This window comes from Gekko japonicus, unplaced genomic scaffold (genome assembly GCF_001447785.1).
Source record: "Gekko japonicus isolate JY-2015 unplaced genomic scaffold, Gekko_japonicus_V1.1 scaffold705, whole genome shotgun sequence".
Taxonomy (NCBI): Eukaryota; Metazoa; Chordata; class Lepidosauria; order Squamata; family Gekkonidae; genus Gekko; species Gekko japonicus.
Genome location: NW_015167075.1, coordinates 265160 through 281658, shown reverse-complemented (window position 1 = coordinate 281658; position 16499 = coordinate 265160). Strand labels below are relative to the sequence as shown.

The window sequence follows — 16499 nt, the reverse complement described above, 5'->3', positions numbered from 1 at the left end:
ATGATAGTCAAATATAGACTCGCTCACAACTATAATGCTACTAGTTTTTTCCGCTGACAAGGTAGAATTTCTGCTCACAACACTGTGGAGCTTAGAGGGAACATTCCCACCCACCCCCACTGCCAGCAATGTTCATATGTATGTGCCACTCTATGAAGAAGAGAAACAAAGCATGGGGAGGCAGACATTGAAGGTGGCACTGGCAATATGTGCATGCCCTGGCATTTTCTGAAGTTTGGACAATGTTTAGTCAACGAAGCCACTCCCTGTGTTGACCTGCAATAGTACTGATCCTGCTGCCATTATTTATTGAAGCATCACAGTGAGCTCATAGGCAACAATAAATATGATAAAAGTTCAAAATAAGAATGTAAAAGAATCAGACAAATGCAGTTTGAAATATTTCCTTTTGACAATGGGTACAGCTGAAGTGGCCTCAGCCCACTGTAGATTTGAGACAGAACCTGGATGGTTATCAACGAAGGATAGCCATGATATTACATGAAAACAGCTTGCCACACCACAATATTTTTCACTTATGGCAGCCAAAATAAGAATGCAAGAAGGATTTAAACTATACCCCCTTTTAAAAAAAGATTTTCTTAACTGTGTGACTTCCAGTACAATCCTAAGTATATATCTTCAGAATAAATACTGTTTGAGTTCAACAGGACTTACTACCTAAGCATGCTTAGGACTACATTTTGTGACTGAATTTTCTAACATGTAACTGTCATGAGGCCAAATATCATGTCCTTAAAAGCCTCATACCAGTTTCTTATGAGATTAGTCTTCAGACATGCCTTTTGAGCACCACTTGACTCTCAGATTTTTACATATACTTCTCTTCCTCCCTTTGATTTCTTTCTCATCCTCCCTCACTTATGCATCCTCTGGTCTGTTCACATACTGCTTCTGTTTTCCTTTCTTTCCTTTCTTTCAAGCTCCTTTGATCCAACGATCTTGAGCAGTGAATGAGGAGCCTTTATTTCTTTGAGGAAAATATGGTTGAAAGGTGCCTAGCCACTACCAATGTAGTCCTTGGGTTTGTATCCACCAACAAATAGGGAGTTTGTATTGTTGTATTTTGTTACTGTAGAAGGTAGTTTAGTTAAAATAGGGGCAATCTACTTCTGTTTTCTATACATATAAAGGGAAAGACTTGCTTTCCTTATCAAGTTAAATAATCCTTGTCAAAAAAAAATTTTTTGGGGGGGGGGTGGCATAATGGTGCTAGATCTAAGAAATCCCACAAAAAGACAATCCTACATTTTAAAAAGTCACATAATTCAGGATAATTTCAGAATATTTTAGATTATTAGCATTGTGCAAAATCCCATAAAATCTACCTGCGTAATGCATAAATTGGATAATAGTTCCACCAAACTTGTGGATGTTACATTGTCACTGAGTTTCAAAAGTGACGCACCCCCCTTTTTACAGAACTGATCAAATGCGCAGCATCACCTTTAGTTGGTATGGTTTAGGAGACATAGCTAGCCCATATACTGGAGTTAGATCTAACTGATCTTCAGCAGGCTTCTCTAGTCTCAGGTGTTGCAAGATACTGGTAAGGATAACAAAAACTTCATTGCGGGCTACTTCTTCTCCCAGACATTTTCGTATCCCCATTCCAAAGATCATAACCTTCTCAACCAAGCTCTTGTTGAGTTCTCCATTTTCATTCAAAAATCTCTCTGGTTTAAACAAATAGGGGTCCACCCATAAGGTTCTGTTGTAAAAAAGAAGAAGAAGAAATGTGTTTTAGCTGCCTTTGAAAAGTATCTTTTATATGAGAAGCAAAGAATGGCTGGCCCAACACCACCATTTATTTCAAGAGCTTCTTATAATTTTTCATCCTTGAGAATGAAAGCAACATCCTCTGCAGAATTATGGGGAAAAGTGTTCTTTCCTTGTAACTAAGCACATATGAGTTTGGCCACTGCTAAAAAATATTTGAGATACCATACAGGAAAGTAAAGGTTATGTTGTCCACCTCAAGCATAAACATATAATAAGATGGTTAAGAAAATGCAACCTGCCTTACTAGAAGAAGAGGACTTGAATTGTGCTGTTGCCAGAAGAAGTACCACTAACATTGTCTGAAAGCAACACTATGCAAACAGAAGAGAAGGGGCATATCTTCAGATGGCAGAAGCATTATTATGGGGCAGAGGTCAATCAGTTTCTGTGTCCAAGGCTTACACTTGCATTGTACATATTTGTGCACACACACACTAAAGTCATGGGAATATCTTACCCTGCCCCCCCCAACACACAGAGTAAGTATACCATAACTTGTTAGCTATATAATCTATGCTATGTGTCCAGACAAGAAAAAATACTACCTATAAAGCCATTATTTTAAAATAATAATAATAATACCTAAGTACTTACTCATCATGATTTACTTGATACATATTCACAAAGATACATGTGTTTTGGGGGATGTAGTACCCATTGAGAACTGTGTCTTTGGTGGCACTAGAAAAACAAAGTACATCATTTTAGTTCAATATGTTTACTCCAGATTTGTTCAACAGTTTGTACCATGCCATTTTGTAACGACAACCTGCAATGATCTGTATGCAAGTGGGAGCCGCCATCTTTTGTTTGTTTGTGGAAATGTGGGAGGTCCCTGCCTCGTCACGCTCATCTGTATAAATGGTTCAGACCTGAAACTCTTCTGGCAGTCCTCTCCCACTGCAGGGACAGGTGTGGCATATTAGTACAAAACAACAGTAATTTAATCATAAATAGTATCTGTGATCAAGCATCCCTACATGTTATTTTATTTCTTATATTGGTTGTTTTTATAACTATCTGTTTTTGTCTCATTGGATAGGGACATGGGGCTCCCACAATGGTATATAGCTACCCATTCGAATGAACGATGATGCAACAAACACTGTGATCGCTTTTTGAAGTAAAGGTGATTTTCTTGACTCAGAAATGACTCAGCCCTACCCCACCTTACTGAGTAGATATAAATTACCTGCCTAACATTTATCTTCTCACCTTGACACAGAGAATACTCCATATTTCTGTGTTATACCTCTGAGGATGCCAGCCACAGCTGCTGGCGAAACGTCAGGTCCTACAATGCCAAGACCACAGCCATACAGCCCAGAAGATCTACAACAGCTAATGAACTCCAGCCATGAAAGCCTTCAACATTATAGTGATTTTCTTGGTTAAGCACTTTGTAACTTATAAACAGGTTTGTTTATTTATTTAAACATTTACATGCCACCTTTCCTTGTGTTTTAAGGTGACATATAACAATACTTAAAAACATTTTCAGGTAAAACCAAAATAAAATTGCAAACCCCAAATGTCTCCCCCCCCTCCCTGTTTCAAGCTAAATGGAATGTTTCACAGAAGGTGCCTGACTAGAAGTGCCACTCTAAGCAGAGTTACCCTTTTCTAAGTCTATTGAAGTCGATGGACTTAGAAGGGTGTAACTGTTTAGGATTGCACTGCCAATTCCACTTTAACCCACCCGAACAGTTCCTGGCTTCTCTCCCATTTCTTGATATACCCATCCAATAGATTATATTCCTTACTGGTAGGGGCTTTTCACTCAGCACCCTACTGACTCTGTATAAAATGTTAATAAAGCAGTAGCTCTAGCAGAAACTGCTTTCTCTTAAACATAAACTAGCTATAGTTCTGCTTCTTACCAGTGAGGAATAGTGAATGGTATAAAGGAGGTGTGCCTAAGTACTTCATTGATGAATGCTTCCGTGTAATGCAAATATTTTCGATCATCAAATCTTGACGGTTTTAGCCCAATCTTTCCATCTGCAAAGAAACAATTTGAATGTAATTATAGATAATGTTCCGAAATGCAGGACTAATTTTATTTCTAATTTACTTTCATCAAGAATAACATTACCAATTTCTTCTTGAATTGCTGCTTGCATTTTGGGGTATTTTATCAGATACAGGAACATCCACTGCAAACATCCTGACACAGTACTAAAACCTACAAAATAAATGCATTAAGGTAACTGTAAATTCACATCCAAGGATGGTTTCCCACTGAGGCCTTTATCCAAAGTGGATTTGTAAAATTATGTTGAAATCAATGGCACTTCATATACTGTAGTATGTAAAATCCTAAAACGTATTTCCTTATGATGCTCCAAACTAATCGGTTTTCATATAAAATCCCTCAGATCTTTTGATTTTAGCTTTTTGCATGCTTAAGTCAGAAGCCCCAGATGTTCAACAGCAGTACTTTGGGTTCATTGTGATGAGTAGGGCATAGTAATATACCTCGAAGACATTAAAGCCAATCAGCCATCAGAAGCTGTGTACTGGAGAAGTTAAGATCTGACAGGGTGAGAAATTCACATCCAAGGATGGTTTCCCACTGAGGCCTTTATCCAAAGTGGATTTGTAAAATTATGTTGAAATCAATGGCACTTCATATACTGTAGTATGTAAAATCCTAAAACGTATTTCCTTATGATGCTCCAGACTAATCAGTTTTCATATAAAATCCCTCAGATCTTTTGATTTTACCTTTTTGCATGCTTAAGTCAGAAGCCCCAGATGTTCAATAGCAGTACTTTGGGTGCATTGTGATGAGTAGGGCATAGCAATATACCTCGAAGACATTGAAGTCAATCAGCCATCAGAAGCTGTGTAATGGAGAAGTTAAGATCTGACAGGGTGAGATTGTTAGTCAGAAGCTGGGTTTAAAGGCTGAGAATCGTAAATTGGCTTTTGATGACTGAGAGAGAAGGGTTAATCTGATTGGATTGGGAACTGAGATCTGAGGAGGTATCAGATCTTTGGTGAAAGTTCCCTGTCTGAGGAGTTAACTGAGCTGTTACAACAGCCAGGCCCGTAGCCAGAAAATTTTTGGTTGGCGGGGCACTGAGGGGCATGAGGTCACAAAAATAATAAAATAACTCTGACATGGATCCCGGCAATGTGAGCCACCATAGCAACAACCACGCTTCCCAAAGAAGTCACAAAGGGGGGAACTCTCGGGTGGGAGGGCTGAAGAGATCACCAGTCCCACTCTCCTGGTCCCGACCCACCCCATACAAAGTTCTCCAGCCACTCACCTTCCCCATCCCATCCCATTCTTTGAGCATGCAGCGCAGAGCCTCTCTCAAGGCTCCTCCATGCCTGGGGTGCTCCTCGCTGTGCAAGCTCTGCTGGGCAGTGTTCTGCCTTCTGCCAGACTCTTAGTGCAAAAGAGGTGGAACCTGGCAGCCAGGCTCAGCAGAGTGGCAGTCCCTTTGCAGTTGTTGCTGTTTTGTGATCCAAACTCCTGCCATGCTTGGATCTGGCTGGCTTCATTTTCAAGTAAGTTGCTATGATCTAGCCATTCACACAGCTCCTCACAGAGGTGTTTAGTATATAACTTACAAATCACATTCAGAAGACTAATTGGTCTGTAGTTCGATACTGGCTTCATTTTCATTTCCTGGAAGGACGGACTCAGAGTCTCCATGGTCTGCAGCCATGCCTGCACAGCCAAGAGAGAATGGCCCACCTGTGCAGCCAGCCTCCTGACCCCTCCCTGCTCCTCTTTGGAGAGCTGGAGGCCGGCAAAGCCCAGCTGGGCAGCAAAACAAAGACGCAGCAGCTCATGTGGGCTTGGGAGGGATGGGGAGGGGAGAGGGGGAACCAGGAGGGATGGGCAGTAGCGAGCAGGGCTAATTTAGTGGGGGGGCATCACCCTAAAATATACCTCCCCCCGTGGCTATGGGCCTACAACAGGCTTAGGAGGGTTTTGCTAGCCCTGGTGTACAGCTTAATTGCAGCAGAAAGCTACGTTGAGACATTATATGCTTGCCTGAGATAGGTGGGCAGGGCTAATTTAGTAGGGGGGAATCACTTTCAAATATACCTCCCCCCATGGCTATGGGCCTACAACAGGCTTAGAAGGGTTTTGCTACCCTGGTGTACAGCTTAAATGGCAGCAGAAAGCTACATTGAGACATTATATGCTTGCCTGAGATAGTGCCCGAGATAGTGGTTTCCTGAGACATCCACTGTATAAAATCTAATATGTCACAACTCCTGGTTGTGTGTTAATATTTACCTCAGAACAAAGTTTGAGTCCATTGGTGTCTATCTCCCAGGAAATCTGTTACATGTATTAATGTTTTCCTCATTGCTGCAACACATTATGGGCTTTGGAGGTTTACTGAACAAGTGATCTTTTTTTTTCTATAATTCAACCTGTCCCGATTTCCAATATTTCTCATGTTGAATAGCAAAGTGGACTGAACCAGATTGTGTGGAATTCTATTCTAAATGTGTGTTGAACTAGTTATAGCCAAACATTTGAGATTATTTGACACAAAGATCTGAGTCAACCCCAAACCATCATCTATGTAGATCAGACTAGAAAATATCATAGCAGGAAATGCAAGATCTGCCACAGTTCTTCGTAACCTCACCAATCTTACATCAGATTCACTCATCCAAGTAACATAGGAATACCGTTCTGATCCCCACAAGGTCCTCACATTCTTCATACCCAAAAGATCAGAGATCTGCTTAGAATAAATGTGCTTTAACGTCCACATTGACCAGTGTGATTTAAAAATATATACTTACCAGCTCCAAAGATATCATTAACAGTATTTATTATCTTCTCGCTAGATAAGGCTGCAGCTTTCCCATCAGGTTTTTTTTCATTGCTTACACTTATCAGAGCATCAGTGATGTCTCGGAGATGGTTCTAAAAGAAACAAACAAAACCCTTGATGCTATTTTTGTCTAACCACTTTTCAAGCTACATGATTTGAAAACAACTGCTTGTTTATTCTACAGGGAGTTGAAAAGAGCATCTTGGTATGAAATGAAAATCAGAGCCTACAGTTCATAAATTCAGCAACATGGGATTTCCCCCCCCTTTCCTAAAAATGCATTATCCACACATATGAAATTCTAGTCCAGTTTCAAAGCTGCAATTCATTTTTCTATGTGACTTTCCCTAGGAAATGTACATGTTGTCCATAGACCATCTTTGGAGAAACAGGATGTGGCTTAAACAGATTTGCCTCAGTTGGAACTGGAGCTGACAAGCAGAGTAAGCACTTCTGCGGAAGTTGAACCTGGAGGCACCATCACTGAAATTAAACTCTGTTAAAGTAAATTGTGGAGCTGTGGTGGCTCAAGTGGTTAAGACGCTGAACTGCAGGCTTTGGAAGGTCAGTTGTTCAGCAGTTCGAGACCCAGGTGCCGCAAGACGGAGTGAGCTCCCATCTCTAGTTCCAGCTCCTGCCAACCTAGCAGTTCGAAAGCAAGAAATTGCAAGTAGATAAATAGGTACCACTTTGGTGGGAAGGTAACAGCGTTCCGTGCGCCTTGGTGTTTAGTCATGCCGGCCACATGACCACGGAAACGTCTTCGGACAGCGCTGGCTCTTCGGCTTTGAAACGGAGATGAGAACTGCAACCCTGGAGTCGGATTCGACTGGCTTTCGAGCAAGGGAACCTTTACCTTTACCTTTAAAGTAAATTGGGGAGCCCCGATGACACAGCATTCACAGTCCTTTGGACATCCTAAAATTAGTCCATTAATTCTTAGTATCTTTGCTTTAGTTTTTTCCCCACAGTTTACACTATATAATGTGAAGGAAGCATGTGCTATTGTGTTGTCTTAAACTATTTATAAGTGGGCAAAAGTCTTGAAATAAAAATAATTTCCAAGTAAAACATGGAATATAACATTTAAACTATGTAATGTCCATTTTGTTAATCCGCCACCCAATCAAATGTTCCAACTCAGCTACTTCTGATCACTGGAAAGCAATTTAAGATGCTCTTTACGGAGATGAGCACCGCAACCCTAGAGTCGGATTCGACTGGCTTTCGAGCAAGGGAACCTTTACCTTTAAAGTAAATTGGGGAGCCCCGATGACACAGCATTCACAGTCCTTTGGACATCCTAAAATTAGTCCATTAATTCTTAGTATCTTTGCTTTAGTTTCCCCCCCACAATTTAGACTATATAATGTGAAGGAAGCATGTGCTATTGTGTTCTCTTAAACTATTTATAGGTGGGCAAAAGTCTTGAAATAAAAATAATTTCCAAGTAAAATATGGAATATAACATTTAAACTCTGTAATGTCCATTTTGTTAATCCGCTACCCAATCAAATGTTCCAACTCAGCTACTTCTGATCACTGGAAAGCAATTTAAGATGCTCTTTGAGAGAGGCCTTTTCTGTTGTTGCTCCACTGTTATGTCCTGGAAGGGGGTAAGGCAGGCACTTATCTCTGGGGCCTTCAGGCCAGACTCCTTATTTAAAAGAGCTTATGGGGCTGTTTAAATGGGCCCTGCCTAACTTTTCAGTACCTGTTTTTGATACCCACCTTGGGTCCTGACTGCCAGGGAAAAGATGGGGTGTACAAATGGTCCAGATAGATAAATAAATATGGCAAGAAAAGCCAAGATGGCATACTTTTTCTAAAGGTTAATTTAATAAATACAAGCTATATAAACATGCTAAATTTGTCCTATTAAATACAATGCTATATTGGCAATGAATTCTTTAAGCAAAACTCTGATACATTGATGTAGGGTGTAGTAAAGGTGTTACTAGTACTGTGGGGCATACCACTATTATACCAGAATTTCCTTAATATTATACTAATATGTTATGACCATACTGTCTTCAATTAGTACCTGTCACCTCCATCTTTATGCTTCAGATCTACTTGCCTCCATCTTTTGCATTAAGAACAAAAAAAAATCTGGCCAGTATAGAACTAAAGACAGAGACTGATGGGAGGAGAAGGACCACACCTGATTCAGCTATTCTGGCTTGATAAACAGGTAGTTTCTAGAAGACCCTAGGAGGGGAAAGCTGCATCTGGAAACAGCTCTCAGATCATTAATCCATCAGTTAACTTTTTGCCACTACAGACTCTGAAACCATTACCATGTCCAATTACCTTCCCCATGGACTATGCCCGTCTTTGGGTCTGCCACCTCAGTCCTGTTTCCGACTTCGCCTAGGTTTGAATGTGAACCTAGAAATCCCTTTCCCTATCTTGAACAATCTCAGCTGGACTCACACACAGCCCCCTTCTGGACATGTAGTCATTGCCTCTGCCCTCGCAGTTCCTACAAGCTATATAAACATGCTAAATTTGTCCTATTAAATACAATGCTATATTGGCAATGAATTCTTTAAGCAAAACTCTGATACATTGATGTAGGGTGTAGTAAAGGTGTTACTAGTACTGTGGGGCATACCACTATTACACCAGAATTTCCTTAATATTATACTAATATGTTATGACCATACTGTCTTCAATTAGTACCTGTCACCTCCATCTTTATGCTTCAGATCTACTTGCCTCCATCTTTTGCATTAAGAACAAAGAAAAAAAAATCTGGCCAGTATAGAACTAAAGACAGAGACTGATGGGAGGAGCAGGACCACACCCGATTCAGCTATTCTGGCTTGATAAACAATTCTGGCTTGATAAACTATTCTGGCTTGATAAGCTGCATCTGGAAACAGCTCTCAGATCATTATTCAAGAACCCCAAATTTCATCAGTTAACTTTTTGCCACTACAGTCTCTGAAAGCATTACCATGTCCAATTATCTCCCCCATGGACTATGCCCGTCTTTGGGTCTGCCACCTCAGTCCTGTTTCCGACTTCGCCTAGGTTTGAATGTGAACCTAGAAATCCCTTTCCCTATCTTGAACAATCTTAGCTGGACTCACAAACGGCCCCCTTCTGGACATGTAGTCATTGCATCTGCCCTCGCAGTTCCAAGCCACTACCTGTCTTGCCTTATAATTTCTCCACAATGTGCTGTGGCCTGCTTGGCCCCATGATGCTTAACGGGTAGGCTTGATTTTTTTTGGCTTATTTGCTACTGCCCAAGCCCCTGGACCCTGCATCAAAATAGGACTGATTGTTGGATCCCATGATTAGTAGCTATAGATTTCTCTCTCTCTCTCAATTTTTCTCCTAGTCTCACCCCCCTCATACTTTTTTCTCTCTGCTCCTCTGCTTAAGCAGTATAACTTTATCAGGTGTTTGGATGTCTCACATCCAAACAGACAATTTGCCTCTTTGTTGCATTGTGTGACAGCTCCTGAATAAGCTCTATTTCTGGGATTTTTTCCCTCACCATCTCCAAACTTACAGTAGTGCTTCAGTACCAAGTCAAAAGTTCCTTACTGTCAGCATGTCAGTCATTATTCTCACGTATATTGTAAGCTTAATGTGTCTGGGAAAGTACACAGGAGCACTGCTGTTCAGGGCATTTTGCTTCAGCTGGTGTTGGAATTTGAGCCAGCAGCTCTAAGAGGCTGAAGAGGAGAAGTATTTTACCCACATGGGGTTTCCCAGACCAGTTTTGTGAACGTTTCCTGTTAAAACAGCAGGAGTACCTTCACATGGATATGTGCCTAGAGTATGCAAACATCTGACCACATGCAGAAACAACTTGTACAAATGTATTTGAACAGCTATGTCCATCAGCAGCCATTCTACCTGGCTGTATAAGATGGAGAGATGAGACAGTGAGACTACCTCCATCATCCTGTCTGAGAACAACTTCCATTTTGTTCTGCCCCTCCCAGAACTACTCCATGAAGTGGGTATTCCACCTGGTCGTTAGAGAAGAGTTTTATCTAATTCTGAACAATGGCCTCAGAGTGTGGATCAAAAAATCACCACAATAGTGCCATGTACAAAACACCTGGTAAAAAGACTCATATTTTGTTCCTATACTTATAGTGTGTATTTAGTGCAGCAAATCCTTCCAGTAAACTGCTATTCATTTTGATGGTGCCATAAATAACACTAACAATCACACAGAATACATGTCTTCTGTACCATCTCTACTATTTACCACTGCCCTAAGTACCAATAAATTAAATGGAATTCATGATTAAGTAAATACAAACAGAATGAGGTTGCTATTACCTTTGTCAGTACATTACTGCTTTTCTGCACTTCTTCATCACCTCCTTAATGGCTGCAATGCTGGTGCTGCTACAGGTAACTTGGAGCAAGCACAGGGCAGCAAGAACAAGGCCCTATCCAATGTATTCAACTTCTTCATGCCATTTTCCTTCACATGGGCAATTCATAATCAATGCTTATAAACACTACAATCCTAAGAGCACTGTCCTGGGTGTAAACCCCACTGAATAGACCTAAGTATGATTCTGAGTAGACCTGCTTAGGATTGCTCTCTTAATGTGCTAGAGAAGCAGGTTTAGAGAAGTAGGCCCATCCAATTGTTTTTACCTGGTAAGATGTGACTCACCATAGAAACCACGAGTCATGGAAATCAGGAGGAGGTACGATGTGCACACTTCCTTTTTTTTTCACCATTAGCCACACAGTGCATTTAGGCAACATTTAATGCCTGAATGTATTTAATTGAATGTGGGGTCTCCCTAATGCTTTGGGTACCTTATACACTGTTAATCACTAAGCATGTAGTTTTTCTGGGACGTTGTACCATCAAATAGTATTTAAAATCTCCATTTTGGAAAGCTTACCTCATCATATGTAGCATAGTGGCCTTTAACACATTGGGCAACAAATGTATTGAAGTTCCCATAAAATTCACGAGCAGCTTTTGCATTGGGGAGTGGAAGGTAACGAAGACAAGGTATAAAATCCGCTGGGTTGAACACGCTGGAGGCTTTTTGAAAATCATGATTTAGCTTAATGATACTTAAAAACTCTTTGTCAGTGTGGTTGTATCTCTTGCCAAAGCAGAGGGCACAGACCACATTAGCCACAGCAGCGGTGGTAACAGCAGAGGGGTCAAAGCTGCTGTCCTTTGCTGAAAGTTCCACGAAGGTTTTCACCAGCTCTGAAGCTTCGGCACAGATGTGCTCTTCAAGAAGACAAGAGCAAGTTGAGGACATGGCTTCTGACTTAGCAAGGGACCTTAAAGCTTTGCTGGCAATTTTCTTCTGAAGCTTCCATTGCTCATCATACTGCACTGAAAAAGACATGCTTTCTCCATTGGCAAAGAAAGAAAAGGTATGCATATCAGGTCGGCCAGCAAAACTCTCCCCATCTCTCAACAGCACCTGCTTCACAGCATCAAAGCCATTTACTACCACAACTGGTACCATTCCCAGCTTTATCAAAAACACATTTCCGTATTTCTTCCTCATGTGGTCAAATGAAACATAAGGATACTCCCCCAGCTGCAGAAGATTCCCCACAACTGGCAGGGACCAAGGTCCTGGGGGAAGTGGATGTTTTCTTGTTATGCTAGTAATTAAAATCCATACAGAAATTAAAATAGATGCCATTGTAAAGAAGACAACAGTCATCTCTGAAAAGGGAAGCTCAAAAGCAAAATTCATTGTTGTCAAAGAAAGAATCTGAAAAAGAAAATATTGTTTTAATTGGAGTTAGTTATAAGCTACCTTGAATACATGTTTTATAGGAAGACATTTTAAAAATTAAAATACAGAAAACTTTTGCACTTATTTTTCCACCAACTTGCACGTAGACTTGTGAAACAGCAATATCAAACAAAAGTTTACCAGCCTTTCACTCAATAAAATCCAGTTTCTTCCTGGGGTCTTATTTAAGGGCTCATTTATTATACTCTGGTTTCTCTTCAGATCGCAGGGCTCATTTATTGATGGAAGTATTCAGAGATTCAGGTTTGCGATCCTAGGGGAAATGAAATTCCAGGTTCTTAACCTACCTGCTGCTGCATACTATCCAGTGGCTTCAAATGGTAAAACCACTAGTTTCCCCTAATAAGCAAAGGGCCCCAAAGCACTTGGTAAAGAGTCATGCAATACACCTGGAACATTTAATGTTTTTATTTGGATCCCTCCTCTCTGAACAAAATTCTGGGAACAGCCTTGTATCATTTAAAAGTGATTATAGCATATTTTATTGGGTAAAGGACTTTGACTCACATATATGTTAACCTATGGACATTTGTGAACTGTGCTTTTAACCTGAGGGTGGGGTAGGGCCTCAGAGTGTGGTTGCTGCAAAGACAGCCCCTGTGTGTATTGGGAAATGTCAATGACTGCAAGCATCACAGGTGCATCTCATCTGCTGGTCAATATGAGGTTAGTCAAGTCAATCCCAATTGGCTGTTTCACAGCCCTTTCCCAGCTTATAACAGCTGAGTTGTTGTTGTTCAGTCGCACAGTCGAGTACGACTCTTCACGACCCCATGGACCAGCTCCCGCCAGGCCTTCCGGTCTTCCGCCGTCCTCTGAAGTTTGCTCAATTTCATGTTCGTTGCGGAGTGGGGACTCCTTAAATGGAATAGCACTTGAGGTAAGTGATAGGTCCCGAAGGGCTATCCTACAGGGACCTGTCCTTTCTTGGGGCTTCCAGCAGGCCTCTAATGAAGGCCTTTCACTCCTAGAGTCAGCCAGACCTGTGCTTCTCTCATCCAAGCTTAGTGACTGCCCCTTTATCCACTCAGCCTTCTGGTTTTTCAGACAGGCCAGGAGCAAAGAGGCAAGTCCTGTTCAGGTTCTACCACTCCACTTCTAGTGCAGCCATATCTACTTCTGGGTAGGCTGGGAGGAGCGTAGATCCAGTGCTTGGATTCCACAGGTATCTCATCTCACAGAATTAAGTAATTATTACTGAACACAAACAAGTATTTCCAGAACTAACTGCACATTATGTAATGACTTACACTGAATTGCATCCAAGAAAGTGAATACTTCTCCTTCAGAAAGCAACCTTCAGTTTTCTGAAGGCTGAATGCAAACCATGCGTAAAATACATGCAATATATAATCAATCTTACTTAACCAACTTAGTACTTGGATGAGAGATTTCCTTGCAATACCAAGTCAGGAAAACAGGGGCAGGCTTTATTCAGCCACCTCTCTGAATATCCTCCAGGCCCCTACTAGGGGTCTGTCACCAGAGGTCAACATGACTTTCAGATGCATGCACACACACACACAAATCTTATTTATCCAACTATACTTTCTACCAGCACAGTTTATCCTACTAAATGGACTTTGTAAATTTATCACTGTTCTAGGGTCTCATTGTGTTTAGGGATCGGCACAAACCAGCTCAAGAATTAAAATATGTGATGAATTTTGGCCAGTTCATGGTTAACGAATTTAAGTTCATGGCTGGTCAACCTCCATGAAGTTTCCATGAACTTTAAAGCAGTTTGTAGCAGGTCATAAATGGAAACATTTTCAGATAGACTGTCTCCACTCAATATAAATGTTTATCAAACTTCAAAGCACAAGGGGGGAAGAACTTGGAGAGCATGCAGAGGAGCATCTGGGGGAGGTCCCTGGCGACTTTTTAAAAAATTATTTATTTAACATTCAATTTCTATACCGCTCAATCCCGAAGGTTCTGAGTGGTTTACAGGGATTATTACATTTCCTACCTAGGACCACATGTAAAGGGACGGTGAATGCCTACCAGGCACCCTGCCGGCGAGTTGTTCTGCGGCCTTCCTCACGGTGGGCTCTGTCTCAGCTCGGCTTGGCTCCGCAGTGGCTCCTTCTGGGGAATGTCTCTAGCTTTCACAGGATCTGTTCTATACACTTCTAAACCTCCTGAACCTGTGCCTGTCAAAATGACCGCCTGTCATTTCTCCATGTCTCTAGGTTTCACAGGATCTCTAGCTTTCACAGGATCTGTTCTATACACTTCTAAACCTCCTGAACCTGTGCCTGTAAAAATGACCGCCTGTCATTTCTCCAGAGAGCACTTTCCTGGGGGCACCTTCTTTGAGTGGCCATAACACAGATCCCATAAATCCAATCCTCACCAAACCTGGAGAGCAGGTAGAGGAGAGTCAGTTGGAGATCCCCATGGAGTTTGGTGACTCTATCATGCCAGGGGGTTCTACCATCACAAACTGAACTGGTTTGTTTGGCAGTCAAAAGTTCATGATGATTCATGGTTTGTGAACTGGGCACACCACAAACCACAAACTGAACTGCCTTTTCCCAGTCCGTGCTCATTCCTAATCATGTCCACATGTCAAATAAGACAACTGAAACTCTTAAGGCATATATGCAAAGCAAACAGGGATTGTAGGTAGCCATGTTAGTCCACTGAAAAATTCCATAAAGAAAAGTCATGTAGTACCCTCTATTAGGACCACCAACCAAAATATCAAAAGAAAAGTAATATAACCCAGTTTGGTTTTCATTGACTTTTTACCCAGTGTGACAAACTAACTTCCATATTTATTAAGGAAGGTTGTTACTTTCCCCCTCTCCATCTTTGTCTAGCAGTTTTCTTGCAACTTTAAAGCCTAGATATGTGGAGATGGGTGGTAGCTGCTTACTAGTGAAGGAAAGAAAGATATTCTTTACTGCTCAGAAATACTGTTTTCTTTATAGGTTATGAAGTTGAGTCCTGGCCTTTCCTTTGGTTCAAATTATCAACGATGTCAAATCCTCACCTTGAAAGCATTTTACTTATATCAAGCCCCAATTCTGAACAGAACTGAACATCCCAGACTCAGATGTTTTCTGCACAAATGGCTCTTTCCGCTCTTGCATTTATATTACTCTGCCTTTTCAGCTGGTTTACGCAATGGTATCTGCAGTCCAAGATGCAAAAACAAGGTTTGTCTTCCCATGCGGTGCAGCATCAGACTTCCCTGTTTCCAGGACACACAAGAGGGAGCAAACCTCATTTCTGCATCTCAGACTGCAAATACCATTGCGGAAACCAGCTGAAGAGGAAAGGGAATAGAAATGCAAGAGCGGGGAGAACCGTTTGTGTGGAAAACATCTCATATAAGATGGCTTTAATGTAGATAGCATCACAGTGCATCATGGGGCTTCACTCTGTCTCTCCCTTCTCTAAGCCAGTAAGTGACAGAGAGGGTCTTATTTCCCAAGTGCATGTGTGTGAGGAATCCCAGCTCCTTTTGAGAAAACCCTTCCTCCCCGAACTCTCACCCTGAGGTTTTGGGATCTCCTTTTCTCCAGTAGCTGCTACCACACAAGCCACCCCTAACTTTTCTGCTGGCCACGACTCTACCTATGCTTGAGTCAGCAGAAGGCAGGATTTGCACATATGCATGGACGAATGACAAAGTGCATGGGTACTCAGTGCAATCAGATCCCTTTACAAGGAAATCATTTTATTAAGTAGCAACCATCCTACAGAAAAGCCAATGCAGATAAACATGAAACTAATCAGGATGTTTCAGGACACTAGAAATAAACCACAAAGGAAGTTAACCACAAAGTAGTTAACCTATATAGAACACTATGTTACCTTGGCATTCCTTCAGCCAAATGTGGCAGGAACTTAACAAAGGCTGGTCTCTAGACTTGCAAGCATTTAGGCTCTTGTTCCCCAATCCTTCCTTCTTTTGACTTGCTTTTCCCAAAGAAGCTGATCATTTTAACTCCTCACCTTCCAGGTGGGAACAATCATTAGCTGAAATGATGGCTACCTACTTACAGTTTAATCTTTTTTTTTTTTTTGCCCCCCGGAGGGGGTTTTTTTTTATTACTTTTTTCAAAAGACTACAAATCTACAA

The 16499-nt window shown here is 41.3% G+C and overlaps 1 protein-coding gene across 1 annotated transcript in view; it reads right to left on the bottom strand.

The window, feature by feature from the left end:
* Positions 1-1210: 1210 nt before the first annotated feature.
* Positions 1211-16499, bottom strand: part of LOC107111751 (cytochrome P450 1A1-like) — a 21278-nt gene continuing 5989 nt past the window's right edge. The window contains exons 2-7 of the mRNA XM_015412768.1: positions 11516-12358; positions 6589-6712; positions 3899-3988; positions 3684-3804; positions 2398-2484; positions 1211-1732 (exon numbers count right to left, since the gene is read on the bottom strand). Coding sequence (XP_015268254.1) covers positions 1450-1732; positions 2398-2484; positions 3684-3804; positions 3899-3988; positions 6589-6712; positions 11516-12340 — 1530 coding nt within the window. The 5' untranslated portion in view covers positions 12341-12358 and the 3' untranslated portion in view covers positions 1211-1449. The remainder of the gene's footprint in view (positions 1733-2397; positions 2485-3683; positions 3805-3898; positions 3989-6588; positions 6713-11515; positions 12359-16499) is intronic.